We start from the raw sequence: 24,539 nt of genomic DNA, 5'->3' as shown, positions 1-24,539 counted from the left end.
TCACAAATTTGTTCACATGAAACAAATGTTTTATTTATCCATCTTCCTGAGATAGTCATATTTTATTAAAAAGATGATGTCTCTCAAAAAAACCTCTCCTCCTAGCAGAATACGGTGCAAAACAAAGAAATCTTGTAAACCTCCAACACTGAGACATTGGGAGCTTCAGTGGGGCGCATGTAGCAAAATGAGAATTCCCCATGCATTTTTCCTTTAAAAAAACATTTCCTTGTGTTTGGGCACAATGTCTGATACTGAAAATAGATAATTAATGAGATAATGGGATACTGCATGTCACCTCCTGTCCAATGGGATTATCTGATGGCTAATTATGGACAGATTGTGATTAATGTGATTATGGATTGGATATTAATCTGATTCTGGATTGATCTAGTTATGTTTTAGTCTGCTCCAAACGGTTAATTGGATCTGAGATAATAGAAATGCAGCTTGCACCAGATTTTGCCACATCAGTTGATGAAGTATCTTTTGATCTGGGTGGGTTGCGAACAATAAATTATTTACAGCTGTTGAGAAAACGACTCTTCCTTAGAATGTAGTCATTCATTTTATTTTCGCGAGCCTTTGAAAACAAAATCAATATCCTTTCTAAAAGGAGATGTTGACAAAAGAAAGGCACGTACATAACTCACAAACAAATGTGACGAAATTAAACAGTGGTTAACCCGGTGGCCTAATGTCTGGTGATGCATTTGAATTGCTATGTGGAGCTTTGGGCTCAATTCTTCTGAGACCAGCAGGGGTTGGGAGCATTGCAGGAGAACAGGGCCCTGTGCTGGGGAAAGTGGTGTTGCACAAGAGCTACTGCCAGCCCTGCTAGTGATTAAGAATCAGCCATGGTAACATGGCAAAGGGAGCCCTTGCCATTTTTCCCCTCCGGATAAGAAGGACTCAGAAAGTTTGAGTGGAGAAAAGACTTATTGGCCAATCTCCTCTGGTCTCCTTCATACCAGACCATGCAATTGGACACAGAATTATTATTTTTTTTCCTCACAGTGAGCCTGTTAATTTATGGTTGACCTCAGTCATTTTTCCCAGAGATGCATTTGGTCTTGGTGTCTCCTGCCAGTGCAGGAGAGGCTAACTTGCTCTTGCATCCTGCTTGTAAACTACTTCCACTGGAATGGACATCTAAGTGTAGAGTTTAGGTTCAACCGCCAGACACTGGATCTCATTAGGCTGTTATCTGCAGGATTAAAGCCAGTGGGTAGATTGCAAACTTTGTAGACTTCATCTTAGACTTTGTGACAGGGCAAGCAGGAGGTACATTAGCTTTTGTCACCAGGTACTATAAGTGGCATGTAGACTTCACCAGAAGTTTCTCCTCCCTAGTGGGCTCTTACCATAAAAATATCAAAAATCAAACAGGTCCCAAAACACTGAAATCAAGGCCTAGTGCAGCTGCTATGCTTACACAAAAGTTCTAATGACTGAGCTGAAACAGAAGGAAAAAAGGAAAAAGCAACTTTCCTTGAAAAGTCCTTAGAGGCATGGAAAGAGCTGTTCCCCTGGAGTGACTGTCCCTGCTGCTGTGGGAATGGCTTGGGCTGGTGTGAGTGGGAATGCAGTGGCATCTGGATTCCTTTCCAGCAGTGCAATGGGCAAAAAAAGCACAGCTACCCTTTTAAAAGACAATGCGGGTACAACCTGTCAGAGAATTTCACACACATCTGCCATTAAGGACAAGGCAAGCTGCAGGGCAGGAGGAGGTTGGCAGGTCGCAAAGCCCCACCCAGGTGTCTTCACTGGGAGGGCAGCAGAGCTCTTCTGACCAACATTGTGTCCCTTGTCCTCCACAAACCACCATCACTCCTGGGCAGGACAAGTGGCCTTTGGTAACCTGAGCCTTTGCTTTCAGGAGCTTATGAGGGTCCCGTTTTGCCCTGAGTTTAGTAGAAAGGGTGAACTCCTGAACTCCTCAGGTAATCTTGTTCTTTAGGAATATGCAGCAAGTGTGATGTTACTCCCAGGCTCTCTTGTTGCTTGGCTAGCACGTGGAAATTATTAGCAAGAGATAGCAGTTCATAATAAAGAGAAAATACCTGCCTAGGTGGTTTTGTAGGCTCAGTATTAGCGGGGCTGTCCCTGCTACGGAGTGGCTTTGGGGGAGCTCTTTCCTCTGTTGCCCACTTTGTAAGTAGGGCTTGTGGCACTGTCCCCCTCCAAAGGCTTCAGTAAAGGAAGACCAGCCGCTGCAGGGCCACGCAGGTGAGTGGCTTTAAGGTGATCTGGGCAGAGCACTAAGCACTCCTGTGGTGGTGCATTATAAAGGACCTCCGATGTCAGATATGTGGAGATGAGTCTTGGTGCCAGTGAAGATGAGGAGCAGAGAGCAGGGCTCCGGGGACATGCATCCCTCCTTGTGTACAGATCATAGCTGTGGGCAAGGGGTGAGTTCAGGGGGACTGGCAGAGTCCCGGCGTGGCTGAACCTCTCAGACCCTGTGAGCTCCCAGCACCCAGGCACAAGATATTTCAGCAGCAGAAACCTCTCCTGCTGCTCCTCCCTAGGTGGGCTTTAGTGCTGGGCTGTGGGTCCTGTCCATGGTTTGGGGGTCCTGCTGAGCTGTCGGCAGGTTGCAGTTGCTTCAACGTTATTGGATTTTGACAGATTAGGAGCGAATCTTTTCGTGTGTTGGGGAAGCTTCCCAAATTAAGCTCTTTTAATTTATCTGAGTCAGCTATCCCCAGGGTGACTGCAGGAGGAGTAAGCTAAGGATGACCTGTGACAGAGGGGACCATCATAGCAGTAATAAAAAAAAATTCCTGCTCTTCACTAAAGCCCTTAGTCATGAGGCTGTATTAGGTGGATTCTATGTGTTTTAATTAGGAATTATGTATTTTAAGGAAATCAAAATCTGATTCTAGGGAAGACATCATTACATATTTGTAATAGCCCTTGTTTCATTTGGCTTCTGTAGAGATACCAGTACAGGTACCTGTCCTTGTTTGCAACTGCATTTTTAAAAGTTTGAATAATCTATGTTATTATTTTTTCTTTTCCCCAATCCCAATAGTGTGAAAAAATGTAATTCTCTTTCCAATGCAGAAATTGGGTCAGCAGATCCTAATGAAATAATCCGGGATAACAATGTACCATAGAAAGATCTGCTTCCACTAATTAATGACTAAGTTTTCTTTCAAAATACAAAATAGTAACTTCTGCCTGCAGTGGACAGTGATTCCACCTTCGGTGGCACCTGTTTGTTGCATGTTTTCCATTTTTATCATTGTCATGGGAAGGTCAAATAGACAAGCTTTTTGCCATGGTTCAGCTTGTATGGATCATGCTGATATAATTCCTACCTGATTACAGTTATAAGCTCCTAAAACACTGGCCATAAGTGATAAAGACTTCCTTTGTGCTTCAGGCTGTAATCCGCATCAAGCCAGTTTCAATAAGGATTTGTGCATCTGAAGTGTTGCTGAGGATTTGAATCAAAATTATAAACAGAAAATATAATAAAAAGCATGCCATGTCTCTGAATTGGTGTTGCTACACCTTAAAATGTGACCTAAAGAGTGGCGATGTCACTCTGCTCCTGAAAATACAATGTGCGTGCTATGAAGTCAGACACACAGTGAGAGGATCCATTTATTCTTGGTTATGAGGCAATTAGTGGATTTTGCTAGTAGCTCACTTTTGTTGTAGTGTGAGGTAGTAGAGACCCAATTTGAATGAGATTGCTTTGTTTATTCTTGTGGTTTGGAGTTTTTAGGTGTATGTTTGTTGTAAAGGTTTCATCCGCATGAGTTGTACATGTTGGAAGCTTAGTTTTTGGAGCTAAAATAGGATTATGAAATTACATGCCATGCTTTTAATGAGTAAAACACCCCAGTTAAAAGGACATAATGAGCAAATGTAGGATGCCTAGGATGTTCTTATTTTGCCTTTGCTGTTGCTTTTGTTGGATTACCTAAGGTGCAGATAGGCATTTCTATACTGTATAAAACTCCACGTCTCTGAAGAGTCACACTGCAGCTTAACCATCATTCAAAATGGTGATAAAGAGCCACATCAAATATTAATCTTCCTTTTAAACCCCTCTCAGGGTACTGTGGCTTCTGCAAAACCATTTCCCCCCTCATCTTCACATAAACAATTGGGGTTTTTTTCACTTGGTAATTTGCACAGACCAGGAGATGCACAGGCACCTCCAAACATTCATTTTGTTTTCTTCCCTTTTTTGGGGACTGAAGGGTGGAGCCAGACCAGGCAGAAGTCAGAGCAGCCCTGGAGCTACTTTAATCCATATAATCAGGCACGGCCCTGAAGGATGTTTGCCACCTCCTTTAGCTCTTCCCTTTGCAGCTCTCCTTCGGGGCTTGAGGAGTTAAGGTAGTGCTCTGGGGCCAGGAAGCAGTAATATGCCAGACAGCTGCTTTTCTTCTATTCTAGAGACATTTGAGACTTGAGACGAAGTAAATTGTCCATTTAGATGCATGAGTTGCTGGACCTGGTTAGCTTTTGCTGTAAAGCAGCACTTTCTGGCACCTGATGTGAAAATCATGTGTCAGAATAAATTTAAGAGGTGATCCTGTGCCAAGACTGTGGCAAAGTTGAAGAGCTTTTTGATCAATCTGCCTTTTGCTTTCTTATGGAGTGACTTAGCGAGGCAGAACGAATCACTGACATGCTGAAGATCGCCGCGGATTCTTGGAGGAACAATCCAATGGCCATAATTGCTGGGGGGTTGGGAATGTTTGGGTGGTTTTTTTTTACATTCTTAACCACTTTGGGATGGGAAAGAGGAAACTCTATTTGTGGCTCACTATCTTGTGATTTCTGGGATGGGAATTCCATTCTGGAGCGTCCCAAATCCACGTGTGCTATGGACTCCTGGGTTGGCAGGACCAGTTGTTCCAGTGTGGCAGCTCTTGCCAGCTTCTCCAGGATGTCAGGTTTTCAGAAAGCCATAGCACACACTTTAGCAGTGAATTTGGCCTGAAACATTGCGCTTCATTGATTTTTAAATCCCTCTCCTTGCCACCAAGAAAACATCCAGAGGTATGGAAAAACAGCAAGTCTCAGTCTGGTCCCTGGGGTATCCCTGTGCTGTGTAAGGGGCAGGCACAAGATAGCTTGCCTTGGTTCTGGGAAATAATAATAATAATAATAAAGAGGTCTATAAATAATTCAGAGCTCATGAGCTATTGCCTAACATTGCTTGGGGCCAAGCACAGGGGTGTGGGTGAGGCAGCCAGAAATCTGTCAAGGTGAGAGGATACCATCCAGGGCTGGCGGTACCTGGCCAGTCTTTGAAGTTTAGGTGTGGTTTGGACAACCGATGGGGCACAACATTTGGGAAGCACGGTGACATCCGGCCTTTCCAATGTGCCACACGCTCTGTCCCTACATTATCCCATCTGCTGCGCCTCGTGGTGTGGGGAGCGTGGCCAGGGGGATCTGGCAGCTCATGGGCAGCCACAGGCGGGGGCCACGGTGTCCCAGGCTGCTGTTGGCTGCACAGCCGTAAATTATGACTTTTCCCTTCTTTCTTTGCAAGGCACATTTCATTGGCTTAGGATAGGATCTGGCAAGGAGCACCGGCATTTGAAGGCATAACTCTGCTTTCTGTTGTTTTCTTCTCTTTAAAGGCTTTAACCCTTGGTGGAAGCAGAGCAGGGGAACCCCACAAAGGCGGCCGGAGGAGACTGGCGCTGGTACCAGGTCAGTTTGGACTGGAGGGGGTCCGCTCCCCTCGAGGCGCTCCGAGGGAGCTGGACGGGACTCCTACGGCAGCGGCAACCTCGCTCTTACCCAGCAGCACGGCCCGGACCGCACGGGACGGGCGGATACAGCCAGCCGGGGGGAAGAGAGCCGGCGGTGCGGGGCGGACAACCCGGGAGAGAGGGGAAGGACAGAGCCCGGCCGAACAGGGTAGGATAGGTTCGAGCGGGCGGGACACGGCCGGCCGGGGCGGGCGGGACACGGCCGGCCGTGCGGGCTCCGCAGCTCGCTGCCCGCTCCTGTCCGGCCGTGCGGGCTCCGCAGCTCGCTGCCCGCTCCTGTCCGGCCGTGCGGGCTCCGCAGCTCGCTCCCCGCTCCTGTCCGGCCGTGCGGGCTCCGCAGCTCGCTCCCCGCTCCTGTCCGGCCGTGCGGGCTCCGCAGCTCGCTCCCCGCTCCTGTCCGGCCGCGCCGCCGCCGCTCATTGGCCGGGCGGTCGGTCCAATGGGGCGGCGGGGCGGGGCCGGCCGAGCTCTCGCGAGAGCGGCGCGCTGCGGGCCGGCGGAACCATGTTGCGGGCGGTGGCGGCGCAGCGGCTGCGGCGGGCGGTGAGTGAGGGGCGGGCGCGGCGAGCCCCGAGCGGGGCCTTCCCTCCGCCCCGGCTGAGCGGGCCTTGCCTTGCGGGGCGAAGGGCGTGCGGGGCGCGGCGTGGGGCCGGGCCGAGCTCCTCCCGCCCGGCAGCGGTGGTCGAGGGGGTGTGTGAGAGGCGAGCGCCCCGCGCCGCCGGGGTCGGGCTTCTCCTCTGGACTCCTCTCCCATTCTGTCTGTTAAAAGCAAAGTTTCCGAGCGGACACGGTGTTCCAGGAGCCCTTTTCGGCGGTCACGACAGGCAGGAGTTTTGAGGGCTGTTGTCCTGTGTGGAAAGGTATCGTAGGCATCAGGGAAATGCTGAACTTCTGGGAGTGCTCTCTCGCATCCACCCTTGAGTACGACAAGCTGAGCAACAGGTGGAAAAGACTTCTAAAGTTTGTTACTGTAAACTCTTAAGAACACTATAAAAATATTTGTGAGTCAGGGAGAGGCTTTCTGGGGTATTACAGGTTAATCCAGCGTTTCTCAGTCACACCTGAGCAGAAATATGATTTCCTTTATTATCACAACCTGTGGATGAAGCTAATGCAAAACACCTGCTGCTTCTCCGGTTTGACCTTCATGTTGCTCAGCTGGGAGGAGTGCTGGACTTCTGGAGGCCATTTACTGCTTGGTGTGTCATTGTGGCTGTGTTACCAAGGTCTAGGTGAATTCAAGGTTAATTGGAGTAGATTGATGAGGTGTCCCCGAATATCTGCTCAATCTCTTACTATTCACCAGGAGATACCCTCTCCACTAGAATTGTGTGTAAATAGCCCTCGTAAACAATTTGCAATCTCACAAGTTTCTTTTTGAGCTCTCCAAGGCTTTTAAAGGTATTACAGTTCAGTACAGCTCTAAAATAGTAGTTATGTGTCTATTAAATAGTTTCAGGCAATAAAAATCTCTTAAAAGATGAGTAAAGGTAGATCAGATATAATTAAATTAAGCAGAGAATTCTAACTGTTATAGTCATGGACACATCTCAGTTGTTGTGAGGCTTCAGGCTTTGTAGAGCAAAGGTCTCGATGATCTCTGAATCATATGGTACTGCTGTGTAAATAGTGCTTTACTCACGTGCTCTCTGCACAATTCAGTTTCATGGCCTGCACATGTCAGTTCAGCTCCTTGGTTGTCAGCCATACTCATCTAAACTAGTAACTTTATAAAATGAATCCGCTAAAACATTGTGTGCAGCTTCAGTGTATGTGCAACAATGTAGCCTGTGCAAGAAGTGAAACAAACAGTTCGGTTCACTTTTTGGTATGTGCAAAGTTTAGCCCTGCTGATGCTTACAGTGAGTGGAGCCTAGAGAAAAAGATGAGAGAAACCTGTGGAATATGAGCAGGAAGGAAAGTTGGACTTTTATATAACTTTGAAGATGGGAGTACTGAGGAGGAATGAGACTGCAAGTGCCCAAAAAGTTGGTGTAGAGGTGGGAATAAGCCATTTAGGGAGTTTACTGTGTTGAATTGCACTCAGTATCGTCTGTATTTCAAAATAGCTTTGTTGATTTTTATTAATGGTTTGCAAGTGGTGTATTTGGGGAAATTTATTGTGTATTATCTCTTTCTCTTGCTGCTTCAATCACTTTGTAGTATTAAGTCTTTATTATGATTACAAAATCCTTTTTGCAAAGTGGTTTTATTTTTTATTCCTGTTCTTTGCTGTAGTTATAGCTCGTTAATTCAGGTGCCTTTAGTCTTGTTTTTCTGCTTAATGTTTCCTGGAGTTACAGAGCTGTCTGTTAGACCTCTTTTGTAGCCATGTCTTTGGAGAGATTCTAGAAACATATGCTTTGTTAGAGTTCCCTTCTCTCTCTGAGTTTACCAAATTTATGTAGCTAGTTTAAAGTTTTATAGCTACACGAGTGTGTCTTACTGGAATTAGGCATTGCTTTGTTGTTTAGGAATGTAGCCCTTGTCTTTAGTAATACCCCAATTTCTAGTTCCTGGAGTTCCTTCTTGGGAGCTTTGCCCAGTGTTAATGGTTCTCCATGAGATCTGGAATTCCTAATAAACAGTTTTAAAATTTTATCTGCTGGCCAGTTTGCTCTTACAGCTAAGAAAATTAGCTCTAGAGATACTTTTATAGGTCCACTTGTTCAGTGCTCTGCCTTGTGAATGTCTGTTTTGGTTTTGTTCCTGTGACTTCCAGTGGCTCTTCTGAAGGGAGACAAACTTCATTTTCCCAGGTGAAGTTTCTAGCACCCTGTTTCTTTTTGATGCATATTTGGAGCATGTGGCTATGTAGAGTTCACCTGCTGCATCTCTGGCATTTCTTGGAGGAGCTTTCTGGCCAACCCGTCTTGTGTTGCTGTACTGCCACGTGTTTTGGTTAGATTTGATTTCCTAATTCTGGTATTATTAATGAGTGTCCTTAGAGCAGGCTGCAAGCAGTTAGCCACCACTGTTGCTACACACCGATCCCACCCAGCAGCAAGCAAAGATTTGCAACACTTCCCTCTGTGTTTTTCCAGCTCTTGATACAAGTGTTTTTTAGTATACAAGCAGTACATCTGTACTGAGGAGGTGCTGGGCATGTGTGCTGTTCAGGTGGCCTGTCTGTGTGCTGAAAGACCCACAGGTGCTCGGTTTGCAGTGGCTTTGTGTGAAGAGCACATCACTTGTGCAAATGCAGTGGGGGCCTTGAGTGTGTGTGGTGTTGGCTTTACCTGTGCATGTGTGCTGGATGGGCCCAGATTGATGATGTTCTACTGTGACAGAAGCGGTGACCAATAGCTGGTATTTTGTCTGAAGCCTAGAAATCCAGATATTGTACTTACGTTTTTTGTGCTCTGGTTGGAAAATAGTGATGGGTTTCTCAGTGGGGGAGCAAAATGGTGCTTTGGGGAAACTTGAGACAATCAGTTCAGTGAATCCGTGGCTATTTTGCAAGTGGCTTAATTGATTAATACTGCACATCAGAGTTAATCTTAGCAACTTTTATTTTGGGGAGGAAGAAATAGGAATGCCTTATAGATATGATTGTTTAGCAAAAGAAGCCTGGAATAGGGAAACTGTAGGTGAGATTGAAATGAAAGCGGTGTTCCCGACTGAGCGTCTGGAGAGCAGCACTATGGATGCCTGTCTTCTCCCTTTGTTAAGATAATGCCTATTGCTGCAAACATACCAAAGAGCCATGAGAGCCCCCTTCCTGGCAGGACAGGAAGGGCCCAAGATAAGGTTTAGAGATAAGGAAATGGTGAAACATGGTAATGTAGTGTTTCCTATAGGTTGTATGTTAATGTTAGAAATTTGTATCTTGCGCTAGATTGGTCAGTGAAAAAGTAGAATATTCAACATAGAATGAGATTTAAGACTTTGTAAAAGGAGACCTCCTTCTCTTACGCTCTTGCTCTGCTCTCTCTTCCTCTTACTCTCTTGCTTTTGCCCTTGTCTCTCTTGCTCTTGCCTTTCTGCTCTCTCTTGCCGTTATGCTCTTGCCCCCTTGCACCTTTACCCTCTCACTCCCTTGTCCTCGTCCCTGCACCCCTCACCCTTGTTTTCACCCCTTTTGTTATCCTGCTCCTCTGGGCCTGCTTTGAGCTGTGTCTGGCAGCAAGGCCCTTTTCACCCATGCCCAATGTAATAAACTGCAAGCTTCGAGACCTGAATATAGAGAGCTCGCCTGAGTTTGTCCCAGCCACCAGCTCCTACGCTTTTAGACATCTGGAAGTCAGAGGCCAAATTTGCTCTACAGTAAATATTGAGGGAAGGGGAAGTTGGAAATTCTGAGTGGTTTTCATTCACAAATGTTAGTTTTGGTATAGACTGAGTCACTGTTCAGAGCTTCCACAAGATGTTTCTGCTGTAGAGGAAACAGGTGTCTACCTGTGATTTGTACCTAAACCTGAGGAAGTTTCCCAGTTCTACCTCCCTGTTGCTGGCATGTCACTACCTGGTGTCATGCTGCAGAAGGTCCTCAGTTGCTCAGGTTGGTGTGTGTAAATGGGTTAATTGCACCACTGAATTAGTGGCTTGTTTTTGTTTTCTTCTGCCTTCACTCAGAGTCAGGACTAAAAACACGAAGGAGGTGAGTTTCTTGTGTTCGGGCTTGGTTGTTTATTAAATCTTATCTAAAGTACAGATGGTTCTATGACACTTCTAGCTGCCAGCTAAAAGTGAGTAAAATGGAGGTGAATTTAGCTAGTAATAAGGTTTTTTAAAGCTAAACAGTCTAATAAAGAACTAATACCTATATTATTTATTCTTTTGACCTAATAACAAAAGCTATGTGACTCGCAGTGCAGCACTAACTGTCCAACTAAAAGCTACTACCTGAAATAATGAAGACAGAAACAGACAACACCCAAAAACTTCCATCTTGTTCCATACTTATTACTACATTTTAAAAATCCTAAATTCAAAGCCCTTCACCATGTGGAATCACACACTTCTAACTACACACCTGTGATTCTAATTTTATCACTCAGATTTGGTTCTCCAAGGTCTCAGGGCAAAAGCACTGTTCTCCATGTGGTCAGTGTGAGAAGGCATAGAAAGCTCAAAACTCCCAGGTTTCTGGGTTCCAGCAGGTGGGATGTTTATCTGCAGGTGTTTTCTGTGGATAGCCTGATTTTCCAGAGCTTGGTATTCATCAGGAACCTTCCATGGCACAAGCACTGAGTGATCTTCTTTCTTAAGGCATTGTTTTCAATAGTTTGATTGATCTGTCTGTCTTATTTCTTGTGCTTTCTTTCCCTGCTGCTAGCTGGTTAGGTTTGTTCTCTGCCTTCCTATTTTATTTAGGCTTCAAAGTCAACATCCTGCCCAAGTGTAGAAATGATGTCAGTGGAGTAATGGGCTGTTCTCCCACGTGTGCAGCTGGACAGTAACTTCATCAAAAGAGCTACCTGTCTTATCATTGGCTCATTGCAGGTTCTGAGCTTTCAGGACCATATGACTGCATGAACTAGCCTTTGGTTTTACTGCAGGTTCTTTATTTTAACAAACAAAAGTCAGTTTGGTTTGGTTTTGTTTATTGAGACAATTATTTAATGTGTCTCAGTATATAAAATTCAGATTCACATACAAGTCTTGTTTGTCATCTAGATTTTTACCCATAATATATAATGTGACTTTAAATTTACTTTTGCATCTGGTCTTGTCTTTATGTTCAGAAATGTCATCCATTAAGTGGCCTTTTGGTGTGCATATTGTGTATATTCCCACAAATATAACATTTGGACTATTGGTTTAGAAATAATACCTGATTACTGCTGTAATAGTCAGTCCTCAGCAGCTTCTATAGCTTGTATTCGTTTTGGCTAAAAACCAGTTGTTTCTCAGTTTATTTAAGAATGGTTTGACAGTATGATGGTCGTGGTGGTGCAGTGCTTATTTAGGGGAAAAATGCTAATATAGGCAGAAATAAGCATGTGTTTAAAATGCATGTGTCTCCCTTTGGAAATCTGAAAACTTGAGGATTTTCTAGGAGTGTGGTCCACTTTACTGCATGACGTAACTGTAGATAGCTGGAGAGTGGGCTTTTTTGCCATAAAGGCATGGATTTATTCTTCAAGAGGTGACTAAAATTTCATAACTTTTATTACAAATGGTGTATGAAACATAATCAAAAATACAGTGTCTGATCTATAGTGCCAGTAAATATTTTGTTACTGTCAATTGGTTTTGAAAGAGCTTAGACTATTTAATCACAGCAAGTAACCTCAAGCATAAGAGATTAAATGCAGAGCACATCTACGAGAATCCTTACTGTTTTAACCAAAAGGACCAATTATGATCCAGATTCTGCAGAAACTTATCTTTGTATTTTTCTTTGTGCGCTGTGATTAGTTCCAGGGAAGTCCTTGGGATTTGATTTCTGTGTTTGAAATTCAGTGTATTGGTAGGCTTTGTGTGGTTGAAGTCCAGATGCAAATTTTAGCCTCTCATATTTTCTTTTTTTATTTGAAGTTGTAGGCAAGTGCATGTTTGGCATGAGAGGAAATGGGGTTGGAATGTAAGTTTAAAAAAGTAGTGTTTGGCTGTGTGTGCATCTTTAGTGTTGTGTTAGTTTCTTGGTTATATTAATGAATTTCCTTGATTTTCCATGTGTTCCATCCTACACTGATCATAACTCAAGTCTTCAGCTGGGCTTCATGTAGGGTAGACAGACACTTGAGGGACAATATTCTTGTTCCCATCCAAAATGTTTTTCTTACCCTAGTATTAGTCTTGGAGGAATGAGGCTTTTCACACATATACCTGAATATTAGAGAGGAAGGTCTCAGAATTTAGAATATTTTGGTTTGGTTTTATGGCAGCTTTTTTGCCTTTTTTATACCTTCTAATTTCTTTCATTTTTGCTTTAGGAGTTCACGTTGGTGTTTGGATGGTGAATTGGTCGAAATTGTTGTTTAAGGACCATTAAATTGTGGTAGACTAAGTGCTCAAATGTTTTAAAGGAAAAGGAGGAAAAATGAACCTGATGTCTATAAAGATTTCTCCTAGTGTTTTTTTCAGGCTGTGAGCCCTGCTGCTTAATTTTCATTCAGCCACTGCATAAAATTTTGCCTCTGTACATATCTAAATATAAAAGTGGGTTCTGTAGCTAGATTTTGTTTAAAACTTATAATAAAACACTGCCAGAGAACCACCCTAGAAAAATCAAATAAATATTTATTTGCAGCTGTTAATTTCCTTGTGTCTTACTTTTGCTTGTCTAATCCTCACTCTTTAAGGTACTTGGTAAAGTGATCAACAGAGCTTGAATGTCACGTGTGAAAACGTTTTTCTTAATTCAGTTCAGTATTTTCCTGTGGAGTTTCAGTTTAAGCACAGCATGTTACAGACAAGCTTCTGAAGTCAAGCGGGTTTGACTTTTCTTTTTTGTGTCACTCTGTGTTCTCTTTATAAAAATTATCTAGCATGAGCCTGTTTGTTTGACAGCAGTGTTTTACGATTTGTATAATTGATGGATTTCTGTGGAGCCTTGGATGCTCAGAGTTTTAACTTCAGTGCTAAGTTTCCAAGTGCTGTGTGTCCCTTCCTTCGCAGGTGTCGGTGCTGCAGAGGTCTCAGAGCACCTTGGTGGTGGCAGAACACAACAATGAGTCTCTCACACCCATCACCCTCAATGCCATCACTGCAGCAAAGCACCTGGGAGGGGAGGTCTCTTGTTTGGTGGCTGGTACCAGCTGTGACAAGGTAGGAAATGCTATTTTCATACCGATGAAATAAAGAATGCAGTGAAACAGTACTTGGCGGCATCTTGGGCAGCCTGAAAAATAATCTGTAGTGAGGAGAAACCATGCCAGGAAAGTCCTGCACTTGGAACTGCGTCTCTTCTAAAGATAAAATGGGGATATAGATTTCATGTCACAGGGGACAGTATCAATAATGGCTCTTACTTGCTTGAGCAAGCAATTTTTTCTAGGACTAAAGGACATTTAACTTTTAAAACAAGATACATCTCTGTAAAGTTTAAAATACAATTATTGCAGTGCTAAGAGTTTGAAAGAAGCTTGCGATTGTTTAAATGGAAACCAGCAGAAGTGAAACAACACAAGAAGTGATAAAAAACAACAGTGATAAATTGGGCTTTTGAGCAAGTTGCCTTTACTAACTGATTGCTAGTTGTGTAGAGTGTTTGCAATCTGAAATTCTGAAATCAGTGCTCCTTGACTTTATCACACATCTCATGTATGTAAAAACATCCTAAAAGTACGTTAGCTGTGTATTTTTAGTGTAATTTTTATGTGCCAATTCTAGAGACAATGTAGTTAGTACATAGGTGGCACTTTTATTCCAGCATGACTTGGTATTGTGTGAGCAGTAGAAGTACAAAAAATGATGCCCAATATTTACATACTGTTTATGAGCTGTTATTTTGAAAGCAACGTGTAGTATCTCATGAAGAACACATACTTGGAGCTGCTTATTCACAAATAGCTAGAGAAACCTCAGTAGTTATTCAAGTGTTTGAGCTGGAGATGAAGCAAATATTTTAACTAAATCAAGAAAATTAAAAAGAAAAAAGAAGTGCCTGATGTGTGCCTTTAAGTTTCCTTATTCTATGCACTTGCATAAGTGAAAAATGACTGTGAATGTTTTGTTTGTTTTAATGCTAAATATGTGGAGTCTTTATGTTATGATGGGAAAAAGTATTTTATAAAAAATGAGGGTGTTTTTATTAAATTTTTATTTAAGAGCCAGTGGCTCAGATATTCTGCAGCAGCTATTAGGGATTTTTTTCTTTATTTCCTTTGTTGATTTTTGAGGGTAAACTGATACTCATCAAACTCAGTAAAACTGCACTGGTTCTTGGACGATGCATGTGGTCTCCAGACCTCGCTGTCAGTCTTCTTCTCTCTGATCTGTAGTAACCCTTTTATCATTTAAACTTCACTTGTGCCAATTCAAACAAAAAAAATGTGTAAATATAAATTGAAAATACACATTGCTTCAGTGGGCTAAAAGTCCGTTGCAAACAAAGGGCTGCTCCTAGAATTTGGACAAAAATCATAGCAGTGTTATAAATTTGTATTTGTATGGTAGATGCTGACTGATCTAAAGTAGGTAGGATTGGTTTCTTGGTGATTGTACTGGAATACTGAGCAGTAATCCTCAAGTGTGATTGTTGGCTGCTGTAAGAAATGCAGGGATCCGTGTGGAGCCCTGCATGCTCGAGGCAAGTTTTGCTCAGTTTGATTTGCTCCGTAGTTCTCTTATTCACAAATTAATTTTCATTATCCCGTGAGGCACTATGCTGTGGCTCTGAAGATGTGCAATTTTATTCCATCCAGGTTTGTTCTGATTTGGAAATTCATGTACTTTTGGTTCAGGTTTTAGTAATCTATAGGCTGTGAGCTATTTGCAGGGGGGACTCCCTTGTTGCATGTTTGCCTGTTAAAACACAAACTAATAACAATTCACTTGTAATCACAGGTAGCGTCAGAACTCAGCAAAGTGCAGGGTGTTGCAAAAGTTCTTGTGGCTCAGCATGATGTGTACAAGGGATTTCTAGCAGGTGAGAGTTGTTCTTACCTATTGGCAAAAGAAATTTATTGGTGTATTTGTGATGGAAAATAAGATTAGTTGTAAACTCTGAGCAATATATTTTTATTCTCAGAGGAGCTGACTCCCTTGATTGTGGAAACTCATAAAAAATTTAATTACACCCACATTTGTGCTGGAGCATCTGCCTTTGGGAAGGTAAGTGGATGAAAGAGCTTCAAAAAGCTTTTGTAGAAAAGAGACAGATACTGCTGTATGTAAGAGTGTGAATCAGGCCTGAGAGAGATCAGCCATGGAGAGTTTTGCATTTGCAAACTATTTTACAGTAGTTTGCTGAAGGCATCATTAGTTGATTTCATGATTGATGTTTGAGTTCTTTTATAAGCTGATGTGCAAAATACAGTGTAGAAGAAATATTCTGTGATAATCAGCCAGTCCTGTGGACACAAGGCAAAATGTACAAGAAGACAAGTAAGATTAAGTGATCTGAAAGCATGAAAATTGTAAGGAAAAGCACAGCAAATCGAGATGAAAAATCTGTTATTTGCATGTTGAAATGAAAGTGTGCAGACCTATTGGAAGCAAGATTTTTTTTTTGGAGTGGGATTTGCATCTGTGATATAAGTTATGTACATTGAAATATCTGTAAACATCTATAAATAACACAGATCTAAGTTGCAGCCAGGGTGGTTTATAATGAAAATGCAATTTTTCAAAACTTTTTTTTTTTTAAAGAATGTGTTTATAAGTACATGGAGAACCTCAGTGCTAAGAATCTGAGCAACATTGTGGTACAGCCAAATGAGAGACAAAGAATCCTTCAGCAATCTTGCCGATGTCGGACGAGTAATGACATCGGCTTCCATCTGACTACTTTCACTTCCAATCAGTATCAATCCATATGCTTGTGTTTCTGCTAAGAGAAATCTTGATGCATCTTAAGCCATATTTTTTTTTTTTTTTTGGGGCTGCATTGTTGTAGTATGAATTAATGGATTTTGCTTTAAAGCTTACACTGCCGTTTTTGAGTGCTTCGTGTGAGTAAAGATTTCACAACTGGGCCCTTTTTTCTTGTACCAGATTAAGAGGCAGACAAAAAGCAAACCATCATCTTATCATTGATTTCTTCATCATTTCTGCTGCTCTGTTTAGCCTTCTTCCCTCTTCTAAAGGTGCTAAGTAATTTTCTAGAATAAGTTTTGGAGCAAGAGAATATATACTTTAATATAAAAATTATTTTTTATTTTTATTTTTTAATTTTTTTTGCTTTGGAGGGAAAGAGTGCAGGGTTTTTTTCCTATAATTTCTGGCATCTAACTTCCAAAAGCACTTTTTTTTTTCCCTTGAAGTGCCAAGAGCTCAGCAATCCATAACTGTCAATTTTCTGAGTACATGGCATCTATATTCAGTTTCGGAATATTTGAAGCAAATAAGTCTCCTAATTTCAGATATTGAATTAAGGGTCTACTTACAGTAAGTCTTACAAAATGTCTAATGTTATTACAGTAATGGGGTTTTATTTGGCTGCTAAAGCTACATGAGTAGCCTTTCAAAAATCGTGGTTCTGTATGTCTTAGAGACAGCATTATATGATGCTAAAATTGGGTCAGCAGTGTTCTTTTACTGACCATGTGCATTTTACTTAGCATTCACTTTGCTAACTTTTTCATCTCTAACTTCTAGAATCTTATTCCCAGAGTGGCTGGCAAACTTGATGTTGCCCCTGTTTCTGACATTATTGAAATTAAGTCCCCAGATACTTTTGTGAGAACTATCTATGCAGGTGGGTAATCACAAAAGCTGTGTGGTATTTGTCCAATGAGGAATCCAGTACTGCAATTCTTCTACGTGATCCTGTTGTTAAAACCTTGGAATATGAGAGGAATTTTCAGTTTACAATCTCAGTTGCTGTGATTCATGTAAAATGAAGGCTGGGGATGACATGATGCTCTCTTGTGAGAAAGCAAGTAATTGCAAGGGCTTTGGTAGCAGCATGTCAAACCCAGGTCTGTCACCTTAAGGAACAGAATTTGGTCACATCCTTTCTGTGCACTGTGTTTGTTAATGCCCTTCTGATCAGATTTTGGAAAGAATGAGACAGGTTAATTGTCCAGCTTTATTTAATAGGACTAGCATTAATTCTGATTTAAGATACCACAGGGTTGTTTTTTCTAATTATGAAGACATTGAACGAATTATTTATAATATTTAATTAACTTAGTTGGTAATTATTTTTTCAGTCTTGTTTCTCTAATGCTTGGCTGACACTGTGTTTTATTTTAGACATGAGCTCATTAGCTTGTGTTTCTTAATTTTACTGTAAAGGTTGTACAACGTGTACCAACAGGGTATTACATTTTGAGTTATGGTACCAGAATGTGGTTTTGTGCTGCACTTTAAGTTGCTTCCCAATAATTCAGTTTCAAGATGATTTTATGAATAGTTTGTTTAGAAAAATGTTGCAGCACTTTTTGTTTTTTTAAAATTTTCTTCTTCTCTGAGAGAAACACAATCCCACAAATACTTGGGGGAGGCCTCATTGTCTTCAGTTCTGATGAATTCATACAACAGGATAAAAGATCTACTTTGAATTACAGACATTCTTTGTGTAAGAATGGCATTTTCAATTTTCTTTTTTTATCCCTTCTGAAATTTAAAAGCCCATTCATAAGAGATGATTTGAATGCTTTATATCCTTTTAAAAATAGAGGATTTGTATTCATACTTTGGAAACACATGGCTAAAATGTCAATTAAAGTATTTGTAATCTCTTTTTATTAAGTGCTAAGTTTTAGTTATCTAAAACTGCAGTTTTGGGAAGTACTTTGGTGGATGTTGCATATTCTAGTACAACTGCTAATGTGGTTTTGATATTAATTTTATTTGTTTTTGTTTAAAGCACAGTATGTCTGATAATCTTTAAAGTTTTAATGTGTCTTTTTATAGGAAATATTATTTGCACTGTGCAGTGCGATGAAGCAATCAAAGTGTTTACTGTACGGGGAACTTCCTTTGAGGCTGCACCAGTGAGTGGTGGTAGTGCCAGTGTAGAAAAGTGTGAGTATTTGTTCTGGGATGCTGTTGTTTTATTTAATAGAGTTAGTTTTGCTCACTGCATGGCGATGTTTCGTAGATATATTTGTGAAGGCAAACTGATTGTCATAACATTAGCTTTATACTTTTAATTACATATGCTTGCACCTTTTAGTGGTGTCTGGTAAGAGAAAGTATGGATTATCTGCACAGTTACTTCCTTTCCTTTGACAGGAAATGGATATTATCTGTGCTGAAATCCAACTTCTGTCACTGCAGTCTTGAAACTTTAAGGACAGACACGTTCCAGCTGTTTGAATAACCAGATTGGTTTTCAAAACAAGACTGAGCAAAAATAGAAGTGTTTGGCTTTCTGCAGTTTTGGTTTAATCACATTGCAATTGAGATAGGCCATTACATCATCAAGCTAAATTAGTGGCAGTTCAAATTGATTTGAGAACACCCAGTTGTTCTTTTAGATCAGTTTTAACTATATCAGTTTAGTTTACAATGTAACGAAGCCAGTGTAGCTTTGATAATTGAGAAATGCAGTCACATAATGACAAAGTAGCTGATGTTGGAAGGGATCTCTAGAGGTCATCTAGTCCAGCCCCATGGAGCAGGTTGCCCAGGACTGTGTCCAGTCAGGCTTTGAGAGAGTCTCCACAGGTGGAGACTTCACAACTACTCTGGGTGACCGGTTCCACTTTTGGTGACCTCTGCTGTTTTTCACTCTGGGCCTTTTTGTTTTGTGGCTTAGTCCCTCTGAACCATCCTATATTTCCTAATGTCTGTGGGTGGTAGAAGTCAAACACTTCTGAAGTTAGTGTATTGCACTGTTGGTGCATTGCCTGATTGACTTGTCTGCTCACGCTTGTTCTGCTGGGTTGGTATCGGTGTGTAACACTTGCACAGCAGAATTCCTTTCAGTGCACTTTGTACTGTAGGTTCCCTAAACACAACTGGTGAGCAAGCCTTGTAACTCAGAGCCAGTTACTGCTCTGAGTCTCAGCAAAAGCTTGCAGCAGAATTGGTTATAGAATGATCTCTGAATTAAGCTTAAGCTCAGATTTCAGCTTGAAAACACATGCTTTCTCATTTTCCTCTTGGGTGTTTGGTTCGTCTGGTGCGCAGTGACCCCTCCACCACCCGTTGGCATCTCTGAGTGGATCGAGCAGAAGTTGACGAAGAGCGACCGGCCGGAGCTCACCAGTGCAAAAGTGGTTGTGTCAGGGGGTGAGTGGATCACATCGAAATGTCTTATGTTGCACTGAACCAGTGGTACCTCTTGGTAAATCATATCGGTGGCACAGTGCTGTAATATGATACATTTAAAAAAAGAAATTCTGATGGAACTCTGAAATGTTCCACGGGGCCACTGGGGAAGCACCCAACGTGGATATTTTGTAAAGAGGTAGAACATGAGTTTAGCGAGTTTAGCATATGCTGGGAGGCTTTGTAGGAACAGTCATATTTGGTGACCCTCTTTAAAATTTTAGTGATATGAAGTGGTTGTTAGATGGAAATTTATCATGTTTAAAATTACTGCTGATCATTTCAGTCAGTCTGAACATTATTATGTAATGACCTTAATGATTTTTAAACCTCTATTGATAGAATTCTGCTCCTTAGGTATCAAGTGATGGACTGTGATTTTTACTGTATGCCTGCAGCTGAAATGATTTCTTACTAATCCCACTACAGTGTTTTGTTCCTGAAGCCAGCAGAGGGAGCACAAATTAGTTAAAATGCTGCTTCCCTGGTTTTGGAGAATGACCTTGATGGTGCTGTGTGCAGGAAGTAAACAAGAGAGAGTGGTGTTGGTTTATACATATGAAATATTAATGGCAAAGACAAAAGCTAAATCTCCAAATATTAAATACTGGTTAGTAATGTATCCAAAAATATCCTGTGCAAGCATCTTTTTGAGTCTTTGCAAATGGTAATACTCATGCAGAAAGTTTACACAGGCAGAAAAAAAAAATCTTAAAACACATGTTCTTCTTTCTTGATCTTTTGTTCTTAATTTTGAAGGGAGGGGCTTGAAGAGTGGTGAAAATTTCAAGTTGTTGTATGACCTTGCGGATCAGTTGCATGCTGCAGGTAAACTTGTTTTCCTCGATTTTTTTTTTTTTAGATCCCATTTATTATATTTGAACAGGTCATATTAAAACCAGAATTAATCTTAAGTATTTTATTTTCATTACTCTATCAAATGGTTAAAATGCTCTTAGTTTAGTAATAGATAGAGTTCTGTCAACTATACTTAAATGCCTGTGTATGAAGCAAAATACTGACCTGTAATATTCTCTGTGCTTCTCAAATCTCCAGAACAGAAGCTTGCAAACAAAAAGTGAAGTTGTCTTAGCTCATTTTGAAGAGCTGATACTCTCTGCATACATCTTTTTCTACTGCTTCTTTACAGAATCCCACTCACATTGTCCTAGTTGGAGTAGCTCCATCCTTTTGCTGTGCTTTTATTTTAACAGAAGATCAACAATATACAATGCAAAGTATTTTGTATAAAGGTTGGGAAAGAAGGAGAAACTGTTTGCTTTAATGTTTTAATTTTAGCATTCACATTTATAGTTTTACTTTATTGGGTTAATTTTTAAATTGGTGTTTTTGCTAAATAAGTAACCATATGGCATTTTGGAGTGTACTTTGATATTTTTCATTACCATGCCTGACTTCTGAGATTCACAGCAATACAAGATGGCATATATGTTCCATTCAGACTTAAAGGAATATTTTGGGAAGGCATTTATGGGAAAATCTTCTTTTGACAAAGCAACAAGAAAAAATCATGGAAAGATGCCAGATTGAAATCCTTGGTTTTAAATATATGGCCCTTTGGTGCTGGGAGTAGGGATTTCCTGTTGCTTATGAAGTGCATTAGCACTTAGTATTTGGAAGTTTTGAGCTAGTGGTGTAGAGAGGGATTACCATAAGAGCTTTTAAGAGGGAAGTTTTTAAATGTGTGCTCTTAGAGTGTGGGGCTCTTCAGAAAAATACGTGGGCTTTTATGGTGATATAAATTTGTCTCGCAAATATTTTTAAAGAAAACATTGAAAATATTTTCTTTGAACTAGTTGGAGCTTCCCGTGCAGCTGTTGATGCTGGCTTTGTTCCTAATGACATGCAAGTTGGACAGACGGGCAAAATAGTAGCACCAGTAAGTATGGAAATACCTCTCATCATAGACCTGGGATAGTTTCTAGCATGCATTTGCCTTCAGAGCAAGCACTTAGAGGTGAGCTGAGTCTTAATTCCAGGCCTGCCAGGAAGATCAGTGTGCCCGCTGTGATACTGTCACTTGACAACGTGTTTATAACACAATGGAAGCAAGCTGGGACAAAAATCTCTCCTTTAGGCCAATGGGATGTGTTCTGGCACAGCTTTGTCAGGGCTTTGCATGCTGCAGTTTTTTGTAGCTGCCCGAACCCTTTTTAGCTTCCTAGCAGCTGGCATTGATATGCTAAAAGATGTGATTACTGACATAAAATTGTATCAATCCATGGCTTGATCCCTTGCAATTGTGTGTTCTGGGCTTTTTCAGGTGATGACTTTAAAAAACTTTTAGTAAATGTTTCTGGATTATTGCAGTACAGTCAAAGCAAAATTTTTATAAGAAGTGAAAGTGCAAGAAATTTGAGAGGAGTAATCTACAGATTGGCTGTACAGTGCAATACCAAGAAGGACATTCTCTGAATGACTTAATATTGGGCAATAAGATGCTGCACATCTTTTTCTGCTATTTCTGTATCCCAGTATCACAGGGAACAGGTTATTTTTGTGTCTTGGGTCTGTGTGGGACTTCCTGTGGTGCAGAAGTCTGAGACTTCATTTATTGTTCTTGATGACCCGAAGACACACAAGGAAAGCTGTAGCCAGATGAAGCACATTCGAGTGTTTATAAATAGGAAGGTGCAAATGTAGCTCATCTCAGTGTGGGGCAGAGCCCCTGCTGAGATATGATGGTCTGTCAGGGGTACACTGAGCTCCAGGGTGGAGTAAAGCTTTCACCTCTCAGTAAGCAGCTGTTTGTGTATGGCAACAGAACCAAGGAGCAACTTTTTACTTGTTAATGGCTTAATGAGACCAGAAGGGAAGAGTGAGCTGAAACTTAGTAGGGAAACTCAGCATATTTCAATTGCTGCCTTTACCAAATTGTAATTATTTGAATAATACTAAAAAGCTGTGCATGTTCAAAACCTTGATAGGATCTTGAAATGTTTTGCCTTCACCATTGCTGCAAATTTAAGAAATTCAAACCATGGCCGTTATTTTTCTAGCAATAGCATCCAGCAGGATGGAGTAATACTTGGATGTCAGACAGGAACTTGTGATTCTGCTGTCAACTCCATCTCCTGGATTTTCTTGAACAAGATGTTTTGTGCTTCTGATTTCCTCTGTCTTGAGATGTGGATAGGGATGTTTGCTAGTTTTTTTGAAGGCCTCATCAGAAGCCATCTGATGGTAACCCTGTAGGGCTGACTGGAGCTATTTCTAGGCATGCTAGTGTTTAAACCTGTGAATCTATATGATAGCCAACTGCTACAAAACACTCCTCCTGAGAAACAGACCTATTGATAAGACTAAGGTCATTCCAAAATCTTGACAGCAGTGATATTAAGGCAGTTGGGAAGGTCTGTGGATTATAAAGCAACCCCAACTCTTTCTGCTTACCAGGGTATAAGCTAAGTGTCATTTAAGTGTGCATTTTGAAAGGGCATGAGATGAGACTAACCATCCTTAGTTCTTCACTTCCCAATTATCCATTAATGAGGTGGAGAATATTAATTTGAAGACAACTCAGCTCTGGTTTGTATGTTAAGGCTCAACAATGAACATTCTTTCCAGAGTCAAGGGTATGTAAACAATTATGTTGAAACAAAAAAAGTTGGTATTTGATGGTGATACAATGCTGTATTTTGCCACAGAGGGGCCACAGCAACATGTTAGAGTCAAAAGAACATAAAGCCACATCACAGAATCACATCAGTGTCATCATTGTCCTCTTCTGGAAGATTGTTAAAAAGCCTTTAGTCAGGACTCAAGAATGAATGCTAAACTCTGGTGTCATAAATGATCTGAACTGGCACAATTGCATGGGCCTCCATCTATTTGTTTGTAGGCTGATGCATTTTTCTCTCATCTCACTTCTTAGCAAGTGTTTATTAAATAGTGAGTTGTGCAGAGTACTGGAAATTATATTGCCGCTTCTTTCAAATTTCAGATATTTAAGGATAGCATTCAGTGCCTTAGAAATACAGAGAATACTAAATGTTAATTGTAATGAAAGTCCAAGTTGAATTGATACTAAGCCCACAGTTGCTGACTTGAGGTTTTAATTTTTCAGTGTGTTGGATAGGCATCTTAAATATGAAGCAATTGAAAGCTGCAAATTCTTAATTTAGCATTCCTAAATCTACTTCACTGTCTTTTTGGTACTTCAGGTAGAAAATTAATCTCTGCAATGGAAAACAGAGTTGGCTTGAAGAACTGAGCTTTTTTGGTCGGGTCAAGATGACACTGGCTCTTTTAGCAGTTCTCAGAAAATGCTGCTTTTTCCCTGTATGAGACATGCTTGGTACCAGTTCGGGGAGAGCTTGTGATGTTCTGTCTGGAGGACTGCAGAACAGGTTTGAACAGAGGCCAGGTAGAGTAGCTGAGACCTGTGTTTTGTGTTCTGCGTTGACATGGTGTGTGCCCTCTGGGTGTGTGGGTTTTAAGCAGGGGAGAATCTGAGATACTACAAACTCTGGGAGTCTGAGCTGTGCTTGTGCTCCTGTGCAGCTGTTGGCTTCTGATGGGAAAGTATCTTAGTGTGTGCTCTTACACTTCTATTAATAGTGTCTTGGCCAGTCTCAGTGGAGGATTGGAATGCATTGTTTTCCAGGACTCTGCAATTGGGTCCAGAGAGAGTGAGACTGTGAGGGGGCAGGGGGTTAGTTACAAGCTCAGGAAGAGGGGAGGTGCTTCTACTGCTTTTTCTGTGTGTTTCTGCTCACCATTGACTAATAAGATCATGGGCTGAAAGGGCTGCTCATTTCTTCCCCTGTGCCTTCTGTTGAGCATTCGGGTATTTTTGGTCATTGGTCATTCATAATTCTGTGACTGGCTTCAGTTTTTAAGAGTGCAGCCCAGACAGTGCATGACAGAACCAAGAACCTGACACGCACAGCAGCATTCCCAAATGCTGAGGTATTAATACACAACCACACT

At 41.4% G+C, this 24,539-nt stretch overlaps 1 protein-coding gene across 4 annotated transcripts in view; it reads left to right on the top strand.

The window, feature by feature from the left end:
- Window positions 1–6,254: 6,254 nt before the first annotated feature.
- Window positions 6,255–24,539, top strand: part of ETFA (electron transfer flavoprotein subunit alpha) — a 32,061-nt gene continuing 13,776 nt past the window's right edge. For 3 of the 4 annotated variants that reach the window (XM_062501104.1, XM_062501106.1, XM_062501105.1), the window contains exons 1-9: window positions 6,255–6,296; window positions 13,320–13,469; window positions 15,210–15,291; window positions 15,394–15,476; window positions 16,962–17,061; window positions 18,225–18,335; window positions 19,446–19,547; window positions 20,346–20,414; window positions 21,404–21,486. In XM_062501104.1, coding sequence (XP_062357088.1) covers window positions 6,258–6,296; window positions 13,320–13,469; window positions 15,210–15,291; window positions 15,394–15,476; window positions 16,962–17,061; window positions 18,225–18,335; window positions 19,446–19,547; window positions 20,346–20,414; window positions 21,404–21,486 — 819 coding nt within the window. In that variant the 5' untranslated portion in view covers window positions 6,255–6,257. The remainder of the gene's footprint in view (window positions 6,297–13,319; window positions 13,470–15,209; window positions 15,292–15,393; window positions 15,477–16,961; window positions 17,062–18,224; window positions 18,336–19,445; window positions 19,548–20,345; window positions 20,415–21,403; window positions 21,487–24,539) is intronic. The other variant, XM_062501108.1, reaches the window with a different exon arrangement.

Source organism: Cinclus cinclus, chromosome 13 (assembly GCF_963662255.1).
Source record: "Cinclus cinclus chromosome 13, bCinCin1.1, whole genome shotgun sequence".
Lineage (NCBI taxonomy): Eukaryota > Metazoa > Chordata > Aves > Passeriformes > Cinclidae > Cinclus > Cinclus cinclus.
The sequence above is the reverse complement of the archived record's forward strand: the minus strand, read 5'-3'. Positions and strand labels throughout refer to the sequence as shown.